This window comes from Microcaecilia unicolor, chromosome 1, assembly GCF_901765095.1.
Source record: "Microcaecilia unicolor chromosome 1, aMicUni1.1, whole genome shotgun sequence".
NCBI lineage: Eukaryota > Metazoa > Chordata > Amphibia > Gymnophiona > Siphonopidae > Microcaecilia > Microcaecilia unicolor.
The window spans coordinates 387331669-387356370 of NC_044031.1; the positions used below are offsets into that span (position 1 = coordinate 387331669).

The following is a 24702-nucleotide window of genomic DNA, read 5'->3' on the forward strand; positions in this document are numbered from 1 at the left end:
CTTGATGTTTCACTGCTCCCAGTATCTAATGGTCTAGAAGCAGCCATGCTTACCGATGCTCCCAATGACAGTGTGATGCTGATACCTCTGATCTCAATGCCGAGGAACCAGACTTGGCCCCAAAAATCCTCTCGTTAAGCCTCGTGGGAAATCTGGGTCCTTTTGACATGCAAAGACAGAGAACACAGTTAGCAGGGCTATGGTTGGGCCCAAGACACTGCAGACACCAAGAATGGGTGTCTTTTCCCCGAGATAGTCTGATTGCACTGGGTACCGCGCTTGAAGCCAATGGGAATCTTCCTGGACATTGGCGACTACATTAAACGACTCAATGGTGCCTGAAAAAGGGGCAAGGCACGGCGAAAAACAAAAGACGAGACCTGACCGAAGTCAGGGCCTAAAATCGGCCGATGACAACGGAAAAAATAATAAAACTTAAATCCAGGCAAAACAATTATAAAGAAATTAAAGAAGGGTAAAAAAAAATTAAAAAAAAAAGGGGTTCCAGTACAAGGAGCCAAAGAGAAGACAAAAAAAAAACAGCCAGAAGGCAAAAAATAGCCACAGAGGACAAGAAACAATACCTTCTCTTCACACGGAAAAAAAAAGACAATTAAGGAGATCGCATTCACATGACGGGCAGGAAAGTGCATGCATGGTGGAGAATGGCTTGCGCTACACAAAGCTCTCTTTTTAACTTCGGCAAAATGCTGGATTGGACAACGCGGAGCGGTGTAACCCACCTGTGAGAAGATAGAAGCCTGCTTGTCCTCAAAGAAAGTAGTAAAAGCAGTTAACTAAGTGGGGTTTAAAAAAGGTTTGGATAACTTCCTAAAAGTCCGTAAGCCATTATAAAGATGGACTTGGGGAAAATCCACTGCTTATTTCTAGGATAAAACAGCATAAAATGTATTGTACTGTTTTGGGATCTTGCCAGGTACTCGTGACCTGGATTGGCCACTTGGAAACAGGATGCAGGGCTCGATGGACCATCGGTCTGACCTAGTATTGCTACGCTAAAGGAAAGAGTCGTTCCAGCCACTCGAGTCTCCTCATGAGTTTCTCCTCAAAGACTGCTGCTGCTGTCAAAATTGCAGGGAGCACAGTAGTAGAGGCAAGGTCTCAAGTCCCTGTAGGCTGTCTTGTCCTCTCCAGTATCAAGGAAGATGAGTGGTCCTCAAAGGTGTATTCATGACACTGGTAATCTTGATGATCTCGGTGTCATCCTCTGAGATGCAATATCTATGCACCCAAGACTCTGTTACTTAACTGTTCAGCACAATGAGATCTTGACAAAGACAAGAATGAATTACTCCTCTTCTTCAGGTGGAAATCGGAGGACATCTGATCCTGATGGCCACTATCAGTGCTCAATAAAAAGGGTGATCAATAAACTCTCAATGCCAACGCATCCCTAACATCCAAAGCAGATCCTGGATCCATAGAGACCAAAGACCAATCCTTCCAATGCCAAAAGGACCAGAAAGAGGCACCAAAAATCTTCTCTCAACCAAGACAACTTTTGACATCTGTGAACACAAATTTTATCAACGAGGTTTATGGAAGGGTCTCAGGAAACTGAAACATCAACTGCAAGCACCCGGGTGCACTCCCCTCAAGTCACAGGGGGATTTTTTTCTGGGACTTACCTCCAAAGAACTCACACAGCAAAATCAGGTGACTCAGTCTTCAAAAATATACCTGACCAAGACACCCTAGGTTCACAATCAAGTCCTAACTAGGCGAATGCCGATAACCTAAGCACTACTAGGACAACAGAAACCGCACCACAGTGATAGGACTCAAAGTCCAAATATTTTGGGCTTAAGTCCAAAATATTGAAAAGTATCAAAAATTAAGTCATAATGAAAAGCAACTTTTGACGCAACCAATTAGCTCTATAGTAAGACAGACCAAAACAGTCCCCTCATGACAGTGGCAAGTAGAAGCAATGCACACATACAATAGGCTTTTCAAAAGCTTTTCGAATCAAAAGTGGAACAACTTTCCTGCACCTGTCTCCAGTGGTGACGTTAGATAATCACACATGTGAAAGGAAAATTAGGCTCTTACCTTGGTAATTTTCTTTCCTTTAGTCATAGCAGATGAATCCATTACGAGTGGGTTGTGTCAATCATCCAGCAGGGGGAGATAGAGAGCACTTAAAAACCATAGTGCCTCATGGCCAGCTAGCTCCATCTGCCTCTTCAGTATTTGAAGCTTCCAAAGCAGTGTGACACCGCCACGTATAATAACATGAACTTTCCTCACAGCGGATGAACGCCCCAGAATGGGAGCAACAATTCAAAGGAGGGACGAACTCAACCTCCTGTAACTGAACAGAAATCCTGAAGACTGTTTTCCAACTTCTCCCAATGAGGGAACATATCTACAGGAAGAACTGAACATTAAACAACACCAATCACATAATGAACCACTGAGGGAGGGCTCATGGTTTCATCTGCTATGACTAAAGGAAAGAAAATTACCAAGGTAAGAACCTAATTTTCCCTTCCTTGTCATCAAGCAGATGAATCCATTATAAGTGGGATGTAACAAAGCAATCCCTAGATAGGGTGGGAACAAGCCACAGCACGCGCCAGCACTTGTGCTCCAAAATGCGCGTCTCTCCTGGCAGCCACATCCAGCCTGTAATGTCGGGCAAAAGAGAGCTTAGAAGCCCATGTCACTGCACTGCATATCTCTTGAAGAGAGAGTGCTCCAGTTTCAGCCCAGGAAGAGGAAATCGCTCTTGTGGAATGTGCCTTAAAGGCTTCAGGTGGAGGCCGGCCAGACAGCAGATATGCTGAAAAAATAGCTTCTTTGAGCCAACAGGCTATAGTGGCTTTAGACGCTGGAGACCCTCTGCACGGACCTGATAACAAAACAAAAAGATGATCAGAGATCCTAAAGGCATTTGACATGCGCAGATACTGCAACAGAGCCCTTCGCACATCTAGGAGGTGCAATTGCCCAAAGGATTCTGGAAACTCCTCTTTAGAAAAGGAGATCAGGAAAATAGGCTGGTTTAGGTGAAACGCTGAAACCACCTTAGGCATGAAGGACGGCACAGTACATACCATAACTCCGGAGAATTGCAGAAATGGGTCTCGACAGGACAGCGCTTGAAGCTCAGATACCCATCTCGCCGATGCAACGGCCACCAAAAAGACAGTCTTTAGGGTCACATCCTTCTCCGAAGCTCGCTTAAGCGGCTCAAAGGGCGAACACTGAAGGGCCTTTAAAACTAACACCAGGTTCCAGGCTGGGCACGGAGCTTGCACGGGAGGACGGAGCCGAAGCACCCCTCTGCGAAACCATGCCACATCCGGAGAAGCAGCCAGAGAGATGCCAGCGACCTTCCCTCAAAAACATGCTCAGCCTGCCACTTGAATACGCAGGGAATTATAGGCAAGGCCTTTTTGTAAACACTACCACGCAACTTGAAAGCGATCCACGAACTAACCAACTTCCGCAAACTATTGAAGACTCATCTCTTTGATAAAACTTACTGTAAGGATCAAAACACATGAGGCTCACACTCACTGTTCAGAAACACACCAATACATTCTCTTCTGAATTCTCATCCCCCGTAATTTAATCACATTTATACCTTCTCACAGAAAAATGTTATACTAAAAGTTCTCTCGCTAATGTTCTTGTTGTCTCTCTCCACTGTTCCATTGTTCTCTTCCTTTGTCCTATTCCTAACGATACTTTGACTTTGTCTTCACATAACTCTCACAATGTAATCCATAACTGAGTTGTAACAAATTGTACTTCCATCATTTTACAATGTATTGTAAGCCACACTGAGCCCGCAAATAGGTGGGAAAATGTGGGATACAAATGCAATAAATAATAATAATAAATAATAATCCTGCAAAAAAGTTAAGTTTCGGCGAGACAGAAGCCCGCATAGGTGTAATCGCTTTAGAAGCACACCAAGCCTCAAATTGGCACCAAATCCTTGCATAAGCCACGGAAGTGGAACGCTTGCGGGCCTGTAGGAGAGTGGAAATGACTTTACTGGAGTAGCCCTTGTCTCTCAATTGCGCCCTCTCAATAGCCATGCCGTAAGACCAAAGCGGCAGGTGTCCTCCATGGTTACCGGGCCTTGTGACAACAGATTCGGTACCAGAGGTAACGGCAGGGGAGCCTCCACCAGCATCCGCTGCAGGTCCGCAAACCACGGCCTCCTGGGCCAATCCGGGGTGATGAGAACCACCTCTCCTTGATGTAGCCGAATCCGCAGGAGTACTCACCCTATCAAGGAGCACGAAGAGAACATATACAGGAGGCCCTGAGGCCAGGGTTGAGCCAAGGCATCCAACCCCACCGAGCAAGGATCTCTCCACCTGCTGTAAAAGCACGGGACTTTGGCATTTGCGCTTGAGGCCATAAGATCCGCTACAGGCGTCCCCCATTTGGCACAGATCTGCAGGAATACGTCGTCTGCAAGTTCCCACTCCGCTGGGTCAATCTGATTCCTGCTTAGATAACAGGCTTGCACGTTGCTCTGACCTGCAATGTGAGCTGACAGAAACTGCAGATGTAGCTCGGCCCAGTGGCATATCTGAGCAGCCTCTGCGGCCAGTGCTTGACACTGAGTGCCGCCTTGTCGATTTATGTAGGCCACTACTGTCGTGTTGTCCGACAGAACTCTGACAGCCAATCCTTCCAGGGTCAATTGAAAGGCCAGAACTGCCTGGAATATCGCTTTCAACTCCAAGCGACTGATGGACCACGCCGACTCCTCGGGTGTCCAGAGACCCTGGGCATGCCGTCCCCAGCAATGTGCACCCCAGCCCTTCAGGCTGGCATCTGTTACCACCAGGCACCAATCGGGGAGCGCTAGCGGCATTCCTCGCCACAGCATGCTGTCCGAGAGCCACCACTCCATACTGAGCCGTGCCGCAGGGAGCCACGAGTCTGCATTGATAATCCTGAGATATTGGAGACCATCGTTGAAGCAGGGAACACTCCAGAGGTCTCAGGTGCGCTCTTGCCCATGGCACTACTTCTAAGGTGGCCGTCATTGACCCCAACAGCTGGACAATGTCCCAAGCTCGCAGGCGAGACATCCTCAGGAACAGACGGACCTGGTTCTGAAGCGTGCACCGCCTTTGCTCAGGTAGGAACACATACCCCAAGGCTGTGTCGAACCGGACCCCCAAATATTCTAGAGATTGAGAGGGGGTCAGGTGACTTTTGGCCAAATTGACGACCCAGCCCAGAGATTGAAGTACTGACACCACTCTGTTATCTGATGACTCTCCACTGCCGAGTCCGCTCTGATGAGCCCGTTGTCTAGGTACAGGTGAACCCAGATACCCTCTCGCCTGAGAAAAGCAGCTACTACCACCATGACCTTTGAAAAGGTTCGGGGAGCTGTGGCAAGGCCCGAAACTGGAAATGTTTTCCCATCACCACAAACCTCAGAAATCTCTGGTGCGGGGGCCAAATAGGAATGTGCAAGCAAGCTTCTTTCAGGTCCAGAGACGTGAGAAACTCTCCTGGCTGTACCGCCGCAATGACGGAGCACAGGGTTTCCATGTGAAAATGCCGCACCCTAAGGGACTTGTTGACTTCTTTTAAGTCTAGAATGGGCCAAAAAGGCCCTCCTTTTCACGGCACCACAAAGTAAATGGAGTAACGGCCAGAGCCGTGTTCGGCGGGAGGCACCAGGGACACCGCCCCTATATGAATCAAGTCTTGCAAGGACTCCTCTACCGCCGCCCTTTTGGCGGCCGAAGCACATCGGGACACCACAAACACGTCTCTCACCAGGGCATTGAATTCTATTCTGTAGCCATCTCTGATCAGGTCCAAAACCCAATGATCTGAGGAAATCTTGGCCCACTCCTCGTGAAAGAGGGAAAGTCGTCCTCCTATAACAGGTAGCGAGGAGGGGGCCGGCGTACCTTCATTGAGAGGGTCACCCTTGAACTCCAGGCCTTGAGCCAGCTGCTGCGGAACGTTTGTCCGAGCTAAAGGAGTTCCTCTGCTGAAAACGGGCATGCGAAGTGAACCCAGCAGAACGCCCCGGGCGGTACCTTCGAGCTTCTCTGAAGCGAGGTCTGTAAGAGGGGGGAACCGCCTGACCCTTGGAGGAAGGCCGCGGCCTGTCCTCGGGTAAGCGCTGGGGTTTAGCATCCCAATGTTCTCCAGCTCCTCACCAAATAGAAGGCCTCAAAAGGGCAACTTCACCAACCTTTGCTTAGAGGCCATGTCAGCCGCCCAATGCCGTAGCCACAACAGGCAGCGAGCCGCCACCGCCACAGCCATCTGTTTAGCTGAAGCTCTGACCAGATCATAAAGGGGGTCAGCCAAGAAAGACAAGGCCGACTCCATCCGCAGTGCCACCTCCGCAAGGGGCTCCGCTCCATCTCCGGGCTGTTCCACTGCCTGTTGTAACCAAGCAAGGCAGACTCGGGCAGCGTAACAGCTGCATGCAGACGCCCGTAAGGATAGGCCTGAAATCACAAAGGACCGCTTTATAGCTGATTCAAGGCGTCGGTCCTGCATGTCCTTCAGGGTAACTCCTCCTTCAACTGGGAGGGAAGTTCTCTTTGTCACAACCGTGACTAGGGCATCCAGTTTAGGCACAGCTAAGCGTGCCAAATGCTCCTCACTTAGAGGGTATAACTGCCCCATAGCCCTGGCAACTTTCAAAGGCCCCTCGGGGTCAGCCCATTGAGCCGAAATAAGCTCTTGGATGGAGTCATGCAAAGGAAAGGCTCGAGTAGGTTTCTTAGTACTTGTCATCCTCGGATTAGCAGAGGAGAGCTCAGCACTCGCAGGATCTTCAATAGAGAAGGCCTGCAGTGCATTAGAAATCAGCGCTGGCAGCTCATCGCGGTGGAAAATCCTCACCGCAGAAGGATCATCTGGATCCAGTGGCAATCCTGCACCTCCAGACCATGAGAGCCTGCCAGACCCCTCAGACTCCTCACATCCCGACCACGGGGGGGGAGGGGGGAGAAACGGGGGTGCGCCTCTCTGAAGGGGAATCCACCCTTCTGCACTTGTCCTGCGGCCATCTGTCAGGGGAAAACGCACCTGACGGCACTTCAAGGCCGGGCTCCACTGGAGGGGACACAGGCAGCCGGGCCGATTGAGACCCCTGCGGGACAGCTCTTTTTAACATAAATGCTTTATGCAGCAGCAAAACAAACTCAGGGGAGATTGGCTCACCCTGGCCTCCCGGTTCCAGTCCAGGGGAAATGGCTCTCGTATTAGCCTCCATACGAGGCTCCCCTCCAGGCTCAAACCCCTCCGCCTCAGCGGGGGTCGCACCATGCTGTTCCAAAATGGCGCCCGCTGCCAGCTCCATGGAGCGGGAAGAAACCTCGCTCGCCATGCTCAGGCCGGCTCTGACGTCAGAAGAGCACGATTTACAGAGCCCTGCTGCTGATCTGTGCTTGCCACAACGGGAACAGCGCTTAACCTCCTCCGCAGTCATTGCCGAAAATGGCGGGAAATTAAAAATGGCGGATTCGCGCCAAAATCGTTCCGAACGCGGGCCCTCCCCGGAGGAGCTACAAAATGCTCTTACCTCTTCGGATCTTTCTTTTTTTTTTTTTTTTTTAACGCTGAGGAAAGTTAGAGGCAACAGCGCAAGAGGCAAATTTCTTTCCACTTCGGAGGATCAGTAGCGTGGGAAACGCAGTGAAAGGGCGAACCTATATGCTTGCATCCACAGCGTGGGCAAACACAGGGACGGGGCCTGCCTATGTGTCTACATCCACATCGGGGGTCGGGTAAGGCAGGGAAAGGGCGAACCTATGTGCCTTTAAAGTGGGCACCACCAGCCACAACACCCCTGCTACAACTGGCAACAGCACAGGAGCCACCCCAGGCAGATTTTCTGAAGGAGCTGAATAAGCTGCGACCACCCTGCTGGGGAGATAGAGAATACTGAAGAGGTAGATGGAGCTAGCTGGCCATGAGGCACTATGGTTTTTCAGTGCTCTCTATCTCCCTCTGCTGGTTGATGGACACAACCCACTCGTAATGGATTCATCTGCTTGATGACAAGGAAAACTTGCTATTCTGCTTGTCCTCTGAGAAATCCTTTTCCAGGAGGAATAAAATAAATAAATAAAAAAGATGTGAACATGAAGAAATTCAACCCCAAGTACATATACCGGACATCAATACAAAAATACTCACGGGGAAATGAAGCCTGGTGAAAGTTGAACACCGGTTTCGGACAATCTGTTCCTCTCACTGTAATCTCCTTTTTACGGCGCAATTCTTCCACTTCAAACTATTAAAGAAAAAAATTAAGGGTAACAACTATTTCAGAAAAACTGTTTTGAGGCAAACAGGATGCATAATAGATTTGTAAAAAGGCTCCAACTATCCATTCCCTACAACAATCATAAAAGAAAAAAGGTGAAATTAGGCCTTACCTGCTAATTTTCTTTTCTCTAGATCCTCCAGACCGTTCAAGATGCTTGGGTTAAGCACTCCTACCAGCAAAGGGAGACTGAGAACACAAACTTCTTATACAAGTAGCCTGTGCAGACCTTCTACTAACCAGTAAAACAGTAAAAGCAGAGGAACAAAACACCTCCACCTAAACAAAACCACTGAATCCACCCTCAGATCTCCTCTCCTTATTTTTTTTATTAAGCTTTTTAACAAACAATTTCACATTTATGAATGATAATACACAATTTGGAAATGAAAAATTAGATAAACAAGCAAATTACTATTTAAGTTTCATATAATTATCGACCACAAGAATAACAAATCAACCCAAGATGTAAGATTAATCATATAATCTAAAGGAAATAATCATACATTGTAAATTACATTAATGAAGTGTCACGTCCTGAGTGATTCACTCGAAGGCTGTTAAACAGTGTACATATGGGGGGTAGCGATCCTATTTGCTGATTCTCAGCCATGGCAGATTGACAAGGTCATCAGGGATAGAGGGGGGCGGTATATCTTAATAGTTTTAATGTTGGGTGGTCAGAGGTATACACTATTAAATATATATGGGCCTAACCACAAGGCATTTTTTGAGCGGTTAGATCAGGTGTTGCTCCAACAAAGATGGTTCTCTTTTGGTGGGTGGAGATTTCAACCTGACGATTGACCCTAATTTAGACAATTCCACCTGGGGAGTACATTATGTGTGGCGGGATCGGGAGGTGTTTCGGGCCTTTTTAAAGAGGTGGCAGCTGACAGATCTTTGGCGACAGGCTAACCCCACCCACAGGGAGTATACATACTTTTCCCCTGTTCACAATTCTTTTTCATGTATTGACCTGTGGTTGGGAGAAAGGGGTTACTCTTTTGTTACTTGTGATGTCAGGATTGAGACACGAACATGGTCGGACCATAGCCCGGTGTGGTTGCAAATTAGCTTGGTAGGTCCTCCAAGAAAGCCCCCGGAGTGGCGGCTGGATGATTCCTTCCTTACAGATATGTCCCACATATTTCAAATTGAACAAAATATTAAAGATTTATCTTCATTTTAATGACAATGGGGAAGTCTCACCAAGAATTCTCTGGGATGGCTTAAAGGCGGTGCGCATGTGAGGAGAGTTAAGGGCCAGCAGGAAAGCTCTTTGCGTTCCCGCCTGTTAGTCGTGGAAAGACAGTTGCAGCAGTGCCCGGCATCCCACTTGGCCCGGCTACAAGACCAATCTGATAAACTTAGGCTAGAGTTGCATAATTTGCAGTTAGATGTGTTGTCTGAGCATCTTCAACGAGCCCGTCAGACTCACTTTGAGTTTGGCAACAAGGCCAGCAGACTCTTGGCTCAAACTTAGACAGCAATCTACCCACAACCATATTCTGTGTCTGAGGGATGAGGCTGTAGCAGTGACGTCTGATCCTTTATGCATGCAACAACTCTTTCAAAAGTTTTACGAGCAGCTTTATTCTTCTGACATTGCTCCCTCTGATGTAGATATATCGGGTTTTTTGGACCATCTTCAATTACCCCGACTTGAAGTGGGAGCACATCAACAACTCTCTCGGCCTATTGAGGTAGATGAGATGCTTTGGGCCATACGTACTTTGTCGCCGGCAAAGGCACCGGGGCCAGATGGCTTCACTAACAAGTTTTACAAGATTTTTGGGGGGTTGCTGGCCCCGGTGCTTTTGAGGGACTTTCGCTCTTTTACTGAGGGACAGGATATTCCATCATCCTGGAATCTGGCGATTATCACAATAATCCTTAAGCCAGGTAAGGATCCACAGTTATGTGGTTCTTATCGCCCGATCTCCCTATTAGGGGTGGATTATAAAATTTTTACTAAGATTTTGGGCAATCCGTTTACAGCAATACCTACCTCAATTGATTCATGAAGACCAGGCGGGTTTCGTTCATGGCCGTCAAACTTCTGATAATATACGTCGTGCTTTGCATCTTATATATCATGCTGAAACAACTCGTGTGCCTCTTTGCCTGTTGTCACTAGACGTGGAGAAGGCGTTCGACCGCGTGCATTGGCCATATATGTTTGCGGTACTGCAGCGGTTTGGAATTGAGGGCCCTTTTTTGAGCTGGTTAAACCTGATCTACAGAGCTCCATGCGCTTCACTTCGTGTCAATGGTGGGAGATCGTCTCCGTTTTCTTTGTTTCGGGGCACAAGGCAGGGGTGTGCTCTCTCGCCTCTTCTTTTTGCCCTTGCGAGCGAGCCATTGGCGGAACGTATTTGCACTCATCCGGAGATCCAAGGGAAGGGAAGGGGAAGGGAAATGGGACATGATATACCGCCTTTCTGAGGTTTTTGCAACTACATTCAAAGCGGTTTACATATATTCAGGTACTTATTTTGTACCAGGGGCAGTGGAGGGTTAAGTGACTTGCCCAGAGTCACAAGGAGCTGCAGTGGGAATTGAACTCAGTTCCCCAGGATCAAAGTCCACTGCACTAACCACTAGGCTACTCTTCCACTCGACATTCGGCAAGGGAGATTTGAAACTAAATTGCTTTTGTTCGCAGATGATCTCCTGCTTACTCTCTCTGCCCCAACGATATCTTTCCCGGCTTTTACCTCTGTCCTTCGAGACTATGGTACATTGTCGGGGTTCAAAATTAATCTGGATAAATCGGAAGATCTTAATATATCAGTTCCCGAGGGCCAGGTGGCTCGGTTGAAGAGGGATTACCCCTTGAAGTGGGCCTCAGTAGGTATCAAATATCTGGGGGTCACACTAACGAAAAAGTTTGCAGACCTTTATGCAGCTAATTTTCCAGGGAAACTTAGGAACTCTTTTTGGAACTTGAACGTTGGGAGGGCCTCACAATCTCTTGGCTAGGCCGCATTGCAGCGGTTAAAATGATTTTGCTGCCTAAACTTCTGTACTTGTTTATGGCGCTCCCTATTTCAATGCCAGATAAGTTCTTCCGAGGGTTGCAGCACCAAGTCTTCTCCTTTATTTGGAGGAGACCCCCCCACCCCCGGGTTCGTAAGGAGGTAATGTATCAGCCACGCGAGCAAGGGGGGATGGGAGTTCCCTGGTTTTCAGCATATTATCAAGCGGCCCACCTTCGCATCTTAGCGGCTTGGATGCATAAGTCGGGTAAACTTTGGGCATGTATAGAGCAAACTTGGTTGGATTCTTTTCCATTAGCTGCTGTCCCATGGCTGCCAGACCATCAATTAGCTGTGCTCCTTTAAAATTTGCCCCCGTTGTTGCAAAAGCCCCTGTCGATTTGGAGAGTGGTGCGACGCCGATTTTTCCCGAATCGCCAGTATTTTCGGTATATGTTTATCCGCTTTGCACCACAATTTGTTCCGGAGACTGAGACGTTTCAGAGGTGGGAAACACTAGGTCTGTGTGAATTGGGGCAGATCTGGGAGGAGGGTGAGGTGGTTTCCTTTCAACACCTTCAAGAGGAATATGGGATCCCTACCTCTCACTCCTTCCAGTACCATCAGGTGAGGGATTTCATTTGGAGAAAAGCTAGAGCTGATTTGAGTATAAATGAAACTCTTTTAGAACGAGCAATGAGAAGTGGGGGAGGTAGAGGAAGAGTGTCTCGATTATATAGAGCTTTATTATCACATAGTAGGCCTATCCTTTACTACTTAGCCAAATGGAAGCAAGTTATGGGTGTATCTTATGAGTTCTCACAATGGGAAAAGGTTTTCAAATCCCTGCTTAAAATTTCTATTTCTAGTGTCTTAATGGAGAACGGGTACAAGATTTTGTATAATTGGTACTACACCCCAAGCAGATTACATAAGATGTTTCCCTCGGTGTCTGCTTTATGCTGGCGCCAATGTAATGGGGGTGGGGGATACGTATCATATCTGGTGGACTTGTCCCAAGGCTCAGAAATATTGGTCTGATGTATTACATTTGGTGCATAGTGTCACCAAGCTTTCCTACCCTATGAAAATGGAACACTGTCTTCTCCATGTTAAGCCAAGAGGCGTCAAGCCACACATTCATCATTTGGCTACATTTGTTTTTGTAGCTAGCAAACTGGTTCTGGCAGCGGCGTGGCGGCAGAGTTCACTACCACGTTTGGAGGTCGTGCTCCGCAAATTGGATCGTCTTCATCTGATGTCTAAGTTGGCAGCTAAGCGAACTGGCCATCTTATACCATACCAGAAAATATGGGACACTTATGTGACCTGGTCCTGCTATCCAGATCCCACTCTTGGACTTCCATAATGGCGGGGGGGAATGGGGGGGTTGGGGTTTACGCTGAGGTTGACTATGTTTAACAGCTTTATAGCTATGTGTTTTCGATATCAAATGTCATATGTGAACTTATTGTTGCTGTAGTGGCTTATCTATATTAATAAATCCCACCTTGAACGTTCTGAAGCTCACTCCAAGGCAGAGAAGCACAAAAATCCTGTAGTCTTCATAGGCTAGGACCAGTCACCCTCACTCATAGACCCGCCCTCAGCCACGCCCCATCTGTACATAAAATGCTACCTCAACATTCTGAAGACAACCTGCGGAAGCCATCTGCAAAATCCCTAAACAATTCGTAAGTTCATGGTGGTGAAGCCATCCAACTCACCATGTCTCTCTGCCCCACCCTCGAGGGCGGAACACAGACAGTAAAGGGATCCATAAAGGCACCCCTACCAACTGGCAACCCCCTCCAACAAACAACGACCCAGGCAGGGGCAGTGTTTCCGTACTCCTCCCCCTGCCTAGGAATCGCTACAGACTGCTGGCAAACTCCCCAACCACACGACCACAAAAGCCACCCGCCACCCCCCCACACACACAAACACACACACACAAATGCAAACACACACACACACATAAACAAACACAGAAACACACACATACATACAAACGCACACACACAAACTCACACACAAACATAAACACACACATACATACAAACTCACACACATACATACAAACTCACACACAAACATAAACACACACATACATACAAACTCACACACATACATACAAACTCACACACAAACATAAACACACACATACATACAAACTCACACATACATACAAACTGTTTTTAATGGACCTCTTTTAGACTCCTTCTGGACTTGTCCAAATGGGAGGGGAACCTCTTAAGTTCATCCAGAAGATTCTTTATAGTTTCCCTCCAATCCCAGGGTGGTTGGTTCTGGGGAGGCATCAGAAGGCGTAATTCAAAACTGATCCCCATGACCTCTGCTTTCTGCCTTTCTGGATCTAGGTGTATTCTGGGCCATTTATGTTCCCACATATAGTCTATTTGAATCTATCAGTATTTTGTGCACAAAATGAGTGTCTGGTGTGAGTTCAGTTTAGTTTGTAAAATAAGTAACAGGCAAATGAATACTTGAAAATTAAGACAGAGATAGGTTTCAGATAGAAGGTATTTATTCTTACCAAAGTTTCAAAGAAATACAGACATCGGACAGATTCTGGGTTCAATGGCACAGCGCTCTGCCGTCTGAGATGCGTTGGGGACGACTCCGAAATTGAGCCAAAATCTCTCCTCTTTTATACTCTTTTCTCTCTATAGAAGTCTATGGCAGCACCTATTTTGGGACCTATTTTTTTCAAATATTTCTCAATTTCTGCGGTTAAACTGTCGCATCTTGCCATCTGTGCAGTTTGTACCCAGCTCTTCCGTTCCATCAATTTCACAAGGTTGCAACATTTTCCGGTAATATCAACATGTTTTTTTGGAACAAACTGTTTTTGCGGTTACTAACATTTTTTTCTGTTGAGATACCAGTTTCACATTATGTTTTTGCAACACCTCTCATCACATCTTCTGATCTCTGTATCATTTTATACATTAATATAAACCCTTGACTCCATTTTGAAAGCCACAATTTTTTCCATTTTATCCATCATTCTTTCATTTCAGGTGCTATATATTATTTGAATATTGTACCTATACCTGTTTGTGTCAAGACTCATTGTTCAGACCTGCTTTCTGCAGATTCTCAAATATTAATTCATTTGTTACTTGTTTGGCCTAATCAGTACATTTTCAGATGTTTTTGGCTCTGTGGCTTTGTCCATCACAATTCCATTGGCAGATCTAAAACCAGGCCATATATTAACATTCCCCTCTTCACCCTATCCCATAGGGTGACACCAGGGTAAATATACCATGGTACCATCCATTCCAGAAGGTATCCTACAAGGCCATAAAATTTTCTGAGTCTCTGTGCAAACTGGTACAGTCTGAGTTATTTAGTTTCTGATTATCATTCTGGCACCACTTCAATTATTTCGATCATTTCTACTTATCAATATCTATGGTTATACAAAAACTACTATACTTCTACCCTTTAACATGCAAATTCTATCTTATTCTTACCTATTTAATCTTTAATTTCTTTGGTTATATACTGATTATATCTTATCTTATAAAGCTTTATATGGTTATATTGTATCCCTGTGTGTGCTATTACCTGATTATACAGATGCAGACATTTCTCTACTGTCTCTAGCAGTTGCATAGCGATTGGTCCTTCTCAGAGGGAGATAGTCCAATGTGTCATCTCCTGTGGTGTTGGGAAGGAGATTTTCGTACAGGACATATTGTCCTGCTGTTGTCTTTTTCGTGATTGCGGTTTCAATTAAGCGTTCTACTAAGCCTCTAGCACAAGGGATTATGCAACACCCTACTAATACAAAAATTGCTACCACTATGATTATCGTTGTGGCTGCTGAAATGATAAATGTCTTCCATTTACCAAAAGCTTTATCCATCCAACCAGTCCAGGATGTATCAACACCAGAGTTCTCTGCCAATTCTTGTGACAGTGAGGTCAAGCCTTCCAAAGCTCTGGTGATTGATCCATCTGGAGCAGTATTGTTGGGGATAAAGGTGCAACACTGTGTACCTATCTTATGGCACACTCCGCCCTCTGCTGCCAGAAGTTGGTCAAGTACTAATCTGTTTTCCAACGTCATCCGGCTAGTGGCGTCTAATTGCGCTGCAATTCCTTGAACTGCATCCCTGGTATAATTGACAAATCTCTGCTGGTTGTAATATATATAGTTGATCCAGTCTACATTTTTATTTATCGTCGCCCACCAAAAGAAGGCAGATTCAAATCCTGCAGCTATTTGGTTTCTAGCTTTGAACTCATCAGGAACCCCTCTTGGAACTCCAATGGCATCTATATAGACCCGATCATCAAAAGATCCAGGCATTGCATTTCTCTTCACTCGTGAGGAAGAGCTGCTATGAGGAGGGAGCAAAGATGCTATGATGATTGGAATTACCAATTTTACTAGGGCACATCTGCCTTTCCAACGCATGTGAAGTGTATGGTGGATAGTATGGGCTCCACAGTACCACCATATGTCTGCTCTAGCTTGTGAAAAGTTTGTGAGATTAAGATTTTGCAGACTCTCTTTTCCTAAGGTTGTGTTGCAATTAGTCAAATTTCCTAAAAACCTTGTATTTTTCCCCTCATATCGTTCTATACATGTATGATATCTGGTAGCGGGATCTGGAATCCTGAATGCGGGTGGAACCCTCAGCCGAGGGGGTAAGTAGGGGTGATGCTTGTCAAGATGCTGACAAGACTGATTGACTTTGTCTTTTACCTGCAATAATTCTAACATACACCAAAAACCATCTGGATCATTGTAGAGATCTAAAGGGAAAGGAACCACAGTTGGTTCTGCTCTTGCATGGGCACAAAAATAACAATTAGAGACATTCAAACTCTTTGTAGTATAATGCGCCCATTCGAGCCATAGGTTTGTTTCTCCAAATCCTGTTTCTAATGCTATTAAATCTTTGGAATTATTAATTGGCACGATCTGGTAAGGAATTTTTTCTTCTGGGATCTTTGTTGGCATCAAAGGATTCTTTGTTGGTTGGGCTGGGGGTGGAATAATCTTGAACGTTCCAACTGGATCTCTACCTGTGGCATCAATTCCTAAGGAATAAGTTCTGTATGTAACAGCCGTTACTCCTCTGAAAGTGATAGCCACTTGATTACATTTAGTCATTGGACAAAGGCCAGTCCATCGCAATTTCATGATGGAAATGCTCTTTTTTAGATCTGGAATCTCACTACCTGAGTAGGGAACCCATGAACCTGTATACCACCATACTTGTGCCCAACTTCCGCAATTGGAGAAGGGACACAGGTATACCTCAAAAGCTGACAAATATTGCTGTACAGGATGTTCCCCACACATTGTATAAGAACATACATCAAGGGTTATTGTGGTTGTGTCCTTGGTAGTGGGTAATGTTATTTCGTAGGTGGTAATAAATTGTTGTAGGAAACTTTCTAGATTCTGTGTTCCTTGTATCGTGGGCATGGTGAGCATACACAACAGGAGGACTAAGGACTTCATGTTGTTGGTTTTCATGGTTAAATGTAGGATCTGGACTGTACCAAAGGTAATTGGCGGTTAATGAAAATGAGTAACAATATTAATCCTAGGGTCTTAACCAGAACTGTAATGGCTATAATTATTCTTAGGTATACCAAAGCTTGATATATCATTAGGATGAATTTGGGTTGGGTTGGTAAAATCTAATAACTGGGTAGGGTGGGTAAATTCTAACAGCTCCTCTTTCAGGAGTGTCAGGGATAACAAAAAGACTGTATACTTCCAAAGGTCCCAATCCAACTTCTCTAATGAACACAAAGGGTATCCAATCAGTGCCCAGTACGGCGTATGTTATAATCCAAAAATCTACAACGTCACCAGTTGCTGGCCTTATTAGGAGGTCGTCGGTTTGTTCTATTTGTAACCCTAAAGTTCCTCCAAACAGTATCACAGTGTCTGTAACCGTTCGGCTAGGACCTAGTGTCCAATTCTCAAACAAAGGTTCACACAATGTCAGATATCGGGTGAAGGGGTCCCAATTGGGATCGTCTTCTGGAGCTGGGTCCCAATGAGGATGTATTAACTCTCTTAAATCAAAAAGGTACTCTGGGGGTTCAGGGATTAAGTGTACACCTATACTAAAAGGCGATGGTGGGGGAGATTCAGGTGGGGAAGGCGGGTTATCTGGTAAATTCTGGGACATATATTGGTGGTTACTTAGGGATGCAGAGCTATCTGGGGGGACGAGTGGCTGGGACGGTGATGTTTGGAGTGGCTAAAGTAGTATTCGTGGGAGGAGGAGCGTCACTAGGAGGAACCAGAGAATCAGGAGGAGGGGTGGGTCGTAATTCAAGCAAGGTAATATTATCCTCAAAAGTAGTTGTAAGATTGGGGACAATATGGACCGAGCTACTGATATTATTGGGAACAGTTGTAGAATGCAAAACAGGAGAATCAGTGAGGACAGGAGTAGTCGCAGAGGTTTCAATAGGCTCTGGAGGATAGCCAGTTGAAAAGTCTGTCGTGGCAGATGTGTCTGCCCAGGGGGTAGGATGACTGGTGGCAATGGGACCTATCTTTGAGGTCGTCCGGGGGGATCTGTATCCAAACAGGCGGGTAAATGCGGTGTATTGTTGGGGCTCTGTGTAGGCTGCTGTAGTAGGTGATGGAGCAGGAGTAGATGTAAGTACCGAAGTAGTTACAAGTACTGCTGGAGTAGTTGCAAGTACCGAGGTAGTTGCAAGTACCGTGGCGTTTCCGGCTGGCAAGGTAACGTTGCCAGTGGGAAAGGCAGTAAGTGTGATCCAAAGATCCAGGAGGTTGCTGTCAGCAGTATAGGTAAACAGGGTAGTGAAAAACAAAACCAAACCTATACAAAGTAGGATCATACACACGAGTCCAACAGCAAACAATCGAGCAGATGGAAAGCAGAAGAAGAGGGTGTATTGATGTAACACCGTCACTGCTGCTGAGACGACGCTCGGACGGGTGCTCGTTCCGTCCGTGTCGTCAGGATTGGTGTCGCCTTCCAAATAAGTGTCGTCGAAGTCGTTCGACCAATGGGAATTGGTTTCAGATACCTGCTCAGAGTTACACTTATCAACAGGGTAAAGTCCAATGTCCAGTGGGTCTGGTGGATCAGGTACCTTGATATTGTCGAGGGCAGCAAGGTTCTCAGCAGTTGGTTCCCTGCGGAGACTCTTACTAGCGGGGGAGGGTGGTGGTATCAACACTTTCACGGGAGTGGTTGGGAAAGGTGGTATTGGAATAGGAACTTTATGTAGAGAAATAGTCTGTAAGGGAATGAGTTCTTCTGGAGTGAAAATCGGCGGAAATTGCTGTGGCATTTATCTGGCTTGATTCGGGAAGTACAAATGTAGAATGTCAAGCAGCTCACAGATGTTGCTGTGCAGATTCTGTACTGTGGAAACCGCAACAGACTCTTGTTCTTCCGGATTCAATTGTCCTGCTAAGTTGCGGATTTGGGTGAGATCTTCTGCAAGGTTACGGATTCGGATGAGACGGATGTGAAGATCTACGTATGGAAGTGGGAGTGCTGGAACAGTTGGAGGAAGAGGTGAGGATGGCAACTCAAAAGCAGGTTCCAATACAGGTGGTTGTTCTGCTGGTGACTCTGGAGAATCGGCGAAGGCTTGGATGACTATGTCAGCCAGATCAAGGAGATGGGATTCAGGAGATGGATGGTCTAAGTTGATTAAGTGGTTAAGTCTTTGGTCGAGTTGGTCAAGGTGGTTCAAGAGTGTTGGATGTGGGGTCGGTGGTCTTGGGCTCAGTGGTGGTGGAGATGGAGTTTGTGGTGGGACTGGTCTCTCCAGTGACTGTTGTGCTGGAAACATCAATGGAAACATCCAGGAGGCCTGATTGGGTATTAGGATAGGCGCGGATATCTTTCAGATGGACCCAGGATGTGTGGTCCTCAAGCTTGGCAGCTGTGGCTGACAGAGCTTCTATCTTGAAGGGCCCAACGTAGATGGGATCTCGCCAGGTCTTGTGCGTGTAATAACGCCGGTGCACTAGATCGCCCACTTTATAAGGGGGGGATCTATTGGCATCACAATCCCCTCTTCTGTCCGAAATGGCCTGTGGAATTGAGGACAGAGAACTTACAATAGTCTGCAAGATATCCCAATATACTGAGTATTGATCGGGTACTTGAGTGTCTGGATTGCCAGGTAGGAGTCTCATCTGGCGACCTGTACATAATTGGAACGGCGTCAGTTTAAGGGAAGAGGATGGAGTGGCACGGAGAGATAACAGTGCCAAAGGGAGTGCATCAAGCCAATTCTTTATCCCATTTGCCATAAGCTGACGCATTTTTGTTTTGAGCAACCCATTGTATCTTTCTACCAAACCATTACTGGTGGGTTTGTAAACACAGACAGTTCTATGTGTAATGCCAAGTGCTGGAAGGAGGTTCTGCAAGAGTTCATTCACAAAGTGTGTACCATTATCTGTGGTAATTTTGCCAGGAATACCAAATCGAGGAATAATTTCATTACACAGTGACTGTGCCATGGTTTGTGCGGTTTCTCTAGTGCAAGGGAAAGCTTCCACCCATTTAGAGAAACCGTCCACGCAGACAAGCAGATACCGTTTACCGCGAACAGGTGTCTGCATATCTGTGAAATCAATATACCAATGTTGGCCAGGTCCCTGGACAACAGGCAAATGACCTGAAGGAATGACAGGTCCTCGTTTGGGTGTGTACAGAAAGCATTTGTAACAATTATGCACTACAGAGTGGCACATGGGCATCATTTGGGGAGCCCATAATTTGGAAGACAATTGATCATACAGTGTATTAGCATTTAAATGTAAAGGATAATGGAGGGCATGCAACAGAAGGGATAAAACATGCTGTGAAACGCATAATTGACCGTTGGGATGAGTCCACATGCCATTTGGATTTAGAAAACATCCAGCCTGCTTCCACAAAGTGAGTTCTGCTTGTGAAAGAGAGGAAGTGAGGGTAGTAGAGAAGTCAGAGGTTAAGGATTCAGAGGGTGGGGACGTTACAGGGGGTTCTGATTCAGGAGATAGTAAGGAGGTTATGACAGGAGGTACAGGGAAAATAGGTGGGGTGTTTGGAGAGGAGGATTCAGAGTGTGTGGAATCAGAAGGAGTAGAAGGTGGTGTTTCAAAGGGAGGCGCTTCGGTTGCAAACACAGGAAGTGCCACATCAGTAGGGGATACGGAAGGAGAACTGGAAGAGGAAGTGACCTCACGGGCTAGTTCATCAGCAGCATGGTTCCCATTAATGGCGAAAGAAAAAACTGTCTCCTGATGAGCTTTAATCCAGGAGATACTGGTGCGGAGGCCTTTTTGATGGCGTTTCTCCAGTGCATCAAAAAGAGCAGTCCACAAAGGTAAGTGACTGAGAGGTTGTCCAGTAGAGGAAATCAGACCCCTCTGGTTCCATTTGCGAACATGGGAGTGCAAGGAAGCAAAAACATAGTCTGAGTCGGTGACAATGCTCAAATCTGAGTGTAGTGCTTTAAACAGGAGGACATACAAAACCGCTGCAAGTTCTGCGGTTTGGGCTGTGAATGCATCTGGTAACCTGAATTGTACAGGATCCAGTATATCTTCTTCAGGTGTGTAACGGAGGGCGGCAAAACCGGCAACTCCGTTTTGCTGAGAACCATCTGTAAACCAAACCTCGCCACTCTGCAAGATCTCTGAATGCAGATGGAGGGATTCAGGAACAGACAATTGGGTAGTGCACTCATGGGGAAAGATAGCATTCTGTGCTGTCTCTGTTATAGTGAGTAATGGATCTAGGCGTTGAAGGTCAGTTAAAGTTAATGGATGAATAGAGTGCACTACACTGAACAAAAGAACTTGATACTTTTGTAATCGGCAGACAGTCATGTGACTAATCTGTTTATCCAACAGATATTTAACATCATGGGACGTGTGAAGAATCACCGGAAGGTGAGGAATGTAGCTGTATAATTTTGTAACAGCAGTGCTGGCGGCAACAAGGCCTTTCTCACAAGTAGCAAAAGCTCTTTCAACAGGTGAAAAAGTACCTGAAAGGTAACCACAAGCAAGGTCATCATGCTCTTGTGTAATCAGGCAAGACCAGGTATTCTCAGTATGTATGACCCAAAGGTGTACATCCTGAGAAACATCAATGGTGGCCAATGGTGAGGAAAGCATAACATCTTTTACAAGAGCCATAAGATCAGTTGTTTCTTGAGCTGTGAAGTTTAAGGGTTCTCGTTTAACTTTCTGTTTACCCTGTAGTTTCATATAAAATGGTTGTGTTCGAGCTGAATAATTGGGTATCCAAAGGCGACAAAAATTCAACATACCGAGGACACCTCTGAGATCAGAAACAGTAGTGGGCATTCGCAAGGAGGATACATGTTGGAGAGTATCGGGACCTAGGCCCTTCTGACGGGGGCCAATGTGGTGGCCAAGGAAGGTAACATGTGTCTGAGCAACTTTTAATTTCTTTCTGTTAACTTTGTAGCCTTTGGTAGCAAGAAAGTCCAGAAAGTCACAGGTGACTTGAACACATGTGTCAAAGTCAGGGCATGTGATAAGCATGTCATCCACATACTGAACAATGGAGGTTTGTGGTGGGAGATCATATCTGTACTGTTTGAATTCCTGTATGTGTGCTGCTAAAGTTTGGGAAAAGACTGTAGGACTGTCTGTAAATCCCTGGGGAAGACGAGTCCACTGATATGTTGTGTTATTGAATTGGAAAGCCGTTAGCGGGCGGCTTACAGGGTCAAGGGTGATGGAAAAGAAGGCGTTAGACAAATCAATAGTGGAGTGATATGTTTGCAAAGTGATACTATTGAGGAGTGTAGTCGGATTTTCCACATTCGGGAATACCGCGTAAGTGAGGTCATTTAAAGCGCGTAAGTCCTGTACTATACGGAAGGCGCCAGGCTCTTTCTTTGGAACAGGGAATAAAGGGGTATTGTATGGTGAATTACACTTTTCAATGATGCCTTGCTGTAATAAGGAATCAATTTGTTCTTGAGCTCCGGCAATAACTTCTGGTTTTAACGGGTACTGGGCTATTTTGGGGCCTTTGCAACCAGGTAGCAGCTGAATGCGATGGGGAGGGCCTTTAACCTCACCATAGGGTCTCTCAGGTGTGGCCCAAAGAAAACCTGGTAGGTTGTTCAAGGCAACCTCTATTTGTTTCTCAACCATAGAGGTGACAGCCATCAAAAGTGAAGTGTGTTCACTAGGGGAAGGATCAAAATAAATTTCAAAATGAAACAATGTCAATAGATCTCTCCCAAGTAAATTGACGGGGCATAATGGGGCATACAAAAAAGGAGCAGATAGTTGTTGATCCGCATATGTAATTGGCAGGGGCTCAAGCAAAGGTGTGTCCGTCGGGACACCATCAAATCCTGTGGTGGTAATATTGTTAGGGGAAACTTTAAGAAGTTTCTGCAATTTGTGTGGAACATGGGCAAGCACAGAGCGAGAGGCGCCTGTGTCAATTAAAAAGGGAACAGGGACATCGCTGATAAGCAGGGTGATCATAGGATCATCTACGCCTGCTTTAGTGCGAACAACGCCTAGTCATTGTGGGCGGCGTTGATCTGGGTTCCATAAAGGGAAAGCTTGGCGTTCTGGAGGATTTCGGCCGATTTGATTTCGAAGTCCGTTTTGTGGTGGTAGCGAGCATTCCCGTGCGTAATGTCCATATTGCTGACAGCGATAGCACTGGACATCGGGAAAGCGATCAGGACTAGGCCGGGAACGGTAGTCTCTGGGTGGTCTATTGGAATCAGGAGGCCCCCTTGGGGGGCCTCGTAGGGGTTGAGAGCGACGGCCTCGTTCTTCTGGGTAATCATTTCTACGGTCTGGACGATAGGGCCGTGGGCCCTGAGTTCGGGTGTTATTGTCATAGCGTTGGTCAGCATACATAACAATAACAGGGGGAGAGGTCTCCGGGGCATTGGGATCTGCGTCAGAGCTCTTAGAGGCTCTCTTTTCTTTGAGATCTTCAGTCTGCAGCACTTCTAAGTTAGTGTGTACTGTCTTACGATGTTGGGCTTCATCTTGCTTGCTTTTAATAAGCTTTCTGCAATGATGAAGGATGTGCTCACGAATCTTTGGCCATTTTTCAAGTTGGAGACCAACTGTGTCCTCTAGTTTGGTTTTAATCTGTGAAGGTAGGGTTCCCTTAAGTAAATGATAGAACACCGGAAGAGCATTATCGGAGTCAAATTTTTCCTCCGTCTCTTCTTTATAGAGATCTTGGAGTCTGAGTAAGTAAGCCTCAATGGGCTCTGAATCCATTTCCCATCTCTGAGAAGTGATAACTGAAAAATCTTTTTGAGCCGGATATATGGTCCGGATTTCCTGGAATACTTTGGTCTGAATCTCTGTTAAAGGATTGCCATCATACTCGGTATCTGTTACAAATTTGGCATAGCCCGATTGAGTGAATATGTCAGTGACACTGGCGTGTGGGGTTCTACCCAAAAGCGCTTTCATGTCTCCCACTGACAGGGTGGTCCCTAGTGTAATGTCCTGTAATTTCTTCAACCATCGGTTGCCTCCTAATGCAATATCCGGGAGTTGCAGTATGAGGCTATTTAATTCAACTGCTGAAAGTGGAGTGTACTCCGTATGAGGAACACCACCTGACATCTTATTCAGCAGGGGAAAGAGTTTTACTTTCTCAAAGGGTTTAGTCAATGAAGATGTAAGAAGATCGATCGCAGCGGTTGGGGGAAATTGATTCTCGTACTTTTTCCAAACCTGAAGACCTTGGATTAGGTAGAGGGTTGTTTTCTGATCCCAATGGGGGTCAGGGTGGTCATAAATAAGATCTCTCACAAGTGAGAGCTTATCAGACCGCAAGGATCCTTCACGTGGGAAGAGGGCGGACTGGGGCTGGAGCGCCTCAGACCATCCTGCAAGATTATCAATCCATGGCTGGACATAATGCCATGAGTTCTCATGTAGAGCAACATATTGGGCAGGCGTGCTAGGCGGACCAGGTTCTGTACAGATATTCAGACCTGTAGAGTGATGGGAACTATCGATGACTGCAAGGCAGCGGCTAGATCCCTCATTAGTAAGATAACTTCGAGGGTGGCGCTGTCTGGTATGATGAGAAATAACGTCCTGCGGTTGGGGTAATTCAGATTTTGGTGCAACAGATGCTACAGTGTCCGGGATATCAGGGCGTGGTTGTGTTGTCAGGGACTTACGTAAGGAACGGAGTCCTTCTGAAACAAACGCAAGGCCATCTCCCATACTAGCCAATGTGTGACCGTATTGTTCTGCCGAAGGGACTGGGGTATGAGGTAACATGAGACGAGGTGAATCGTCTGCAAGGGAAGGGATTACTTCACTATCTGAAAAAGAGGAGAAATGGAGCAGCGGGGGAGGCTCGTTTCGAATATCCTCTATGTCCG

The 24702-nt window shown here is 46.3% G+C and overlaps 1 protein-coding gene across 1 annotated transcript in view; it reads right to left on the minus strand.

The window, feature by feature from the left end:
- DDX17 (DEAD-box helicase 17) overlaps positions 1-24702 on the minus strand; it is a 277343-nt gene that overhangs the window by 183031 nt on the left and 69610 nt on the right. The window contains exon 3 of the mRNA XM_030210742.1: positions 8176-8272. Coding sequence (XP_030066602.1) covers positions 8176-8272 — 97 coding nt within the window. The remainder of the gene's footprint in view (positions 1-8175; positions 8273-24702) is intronic.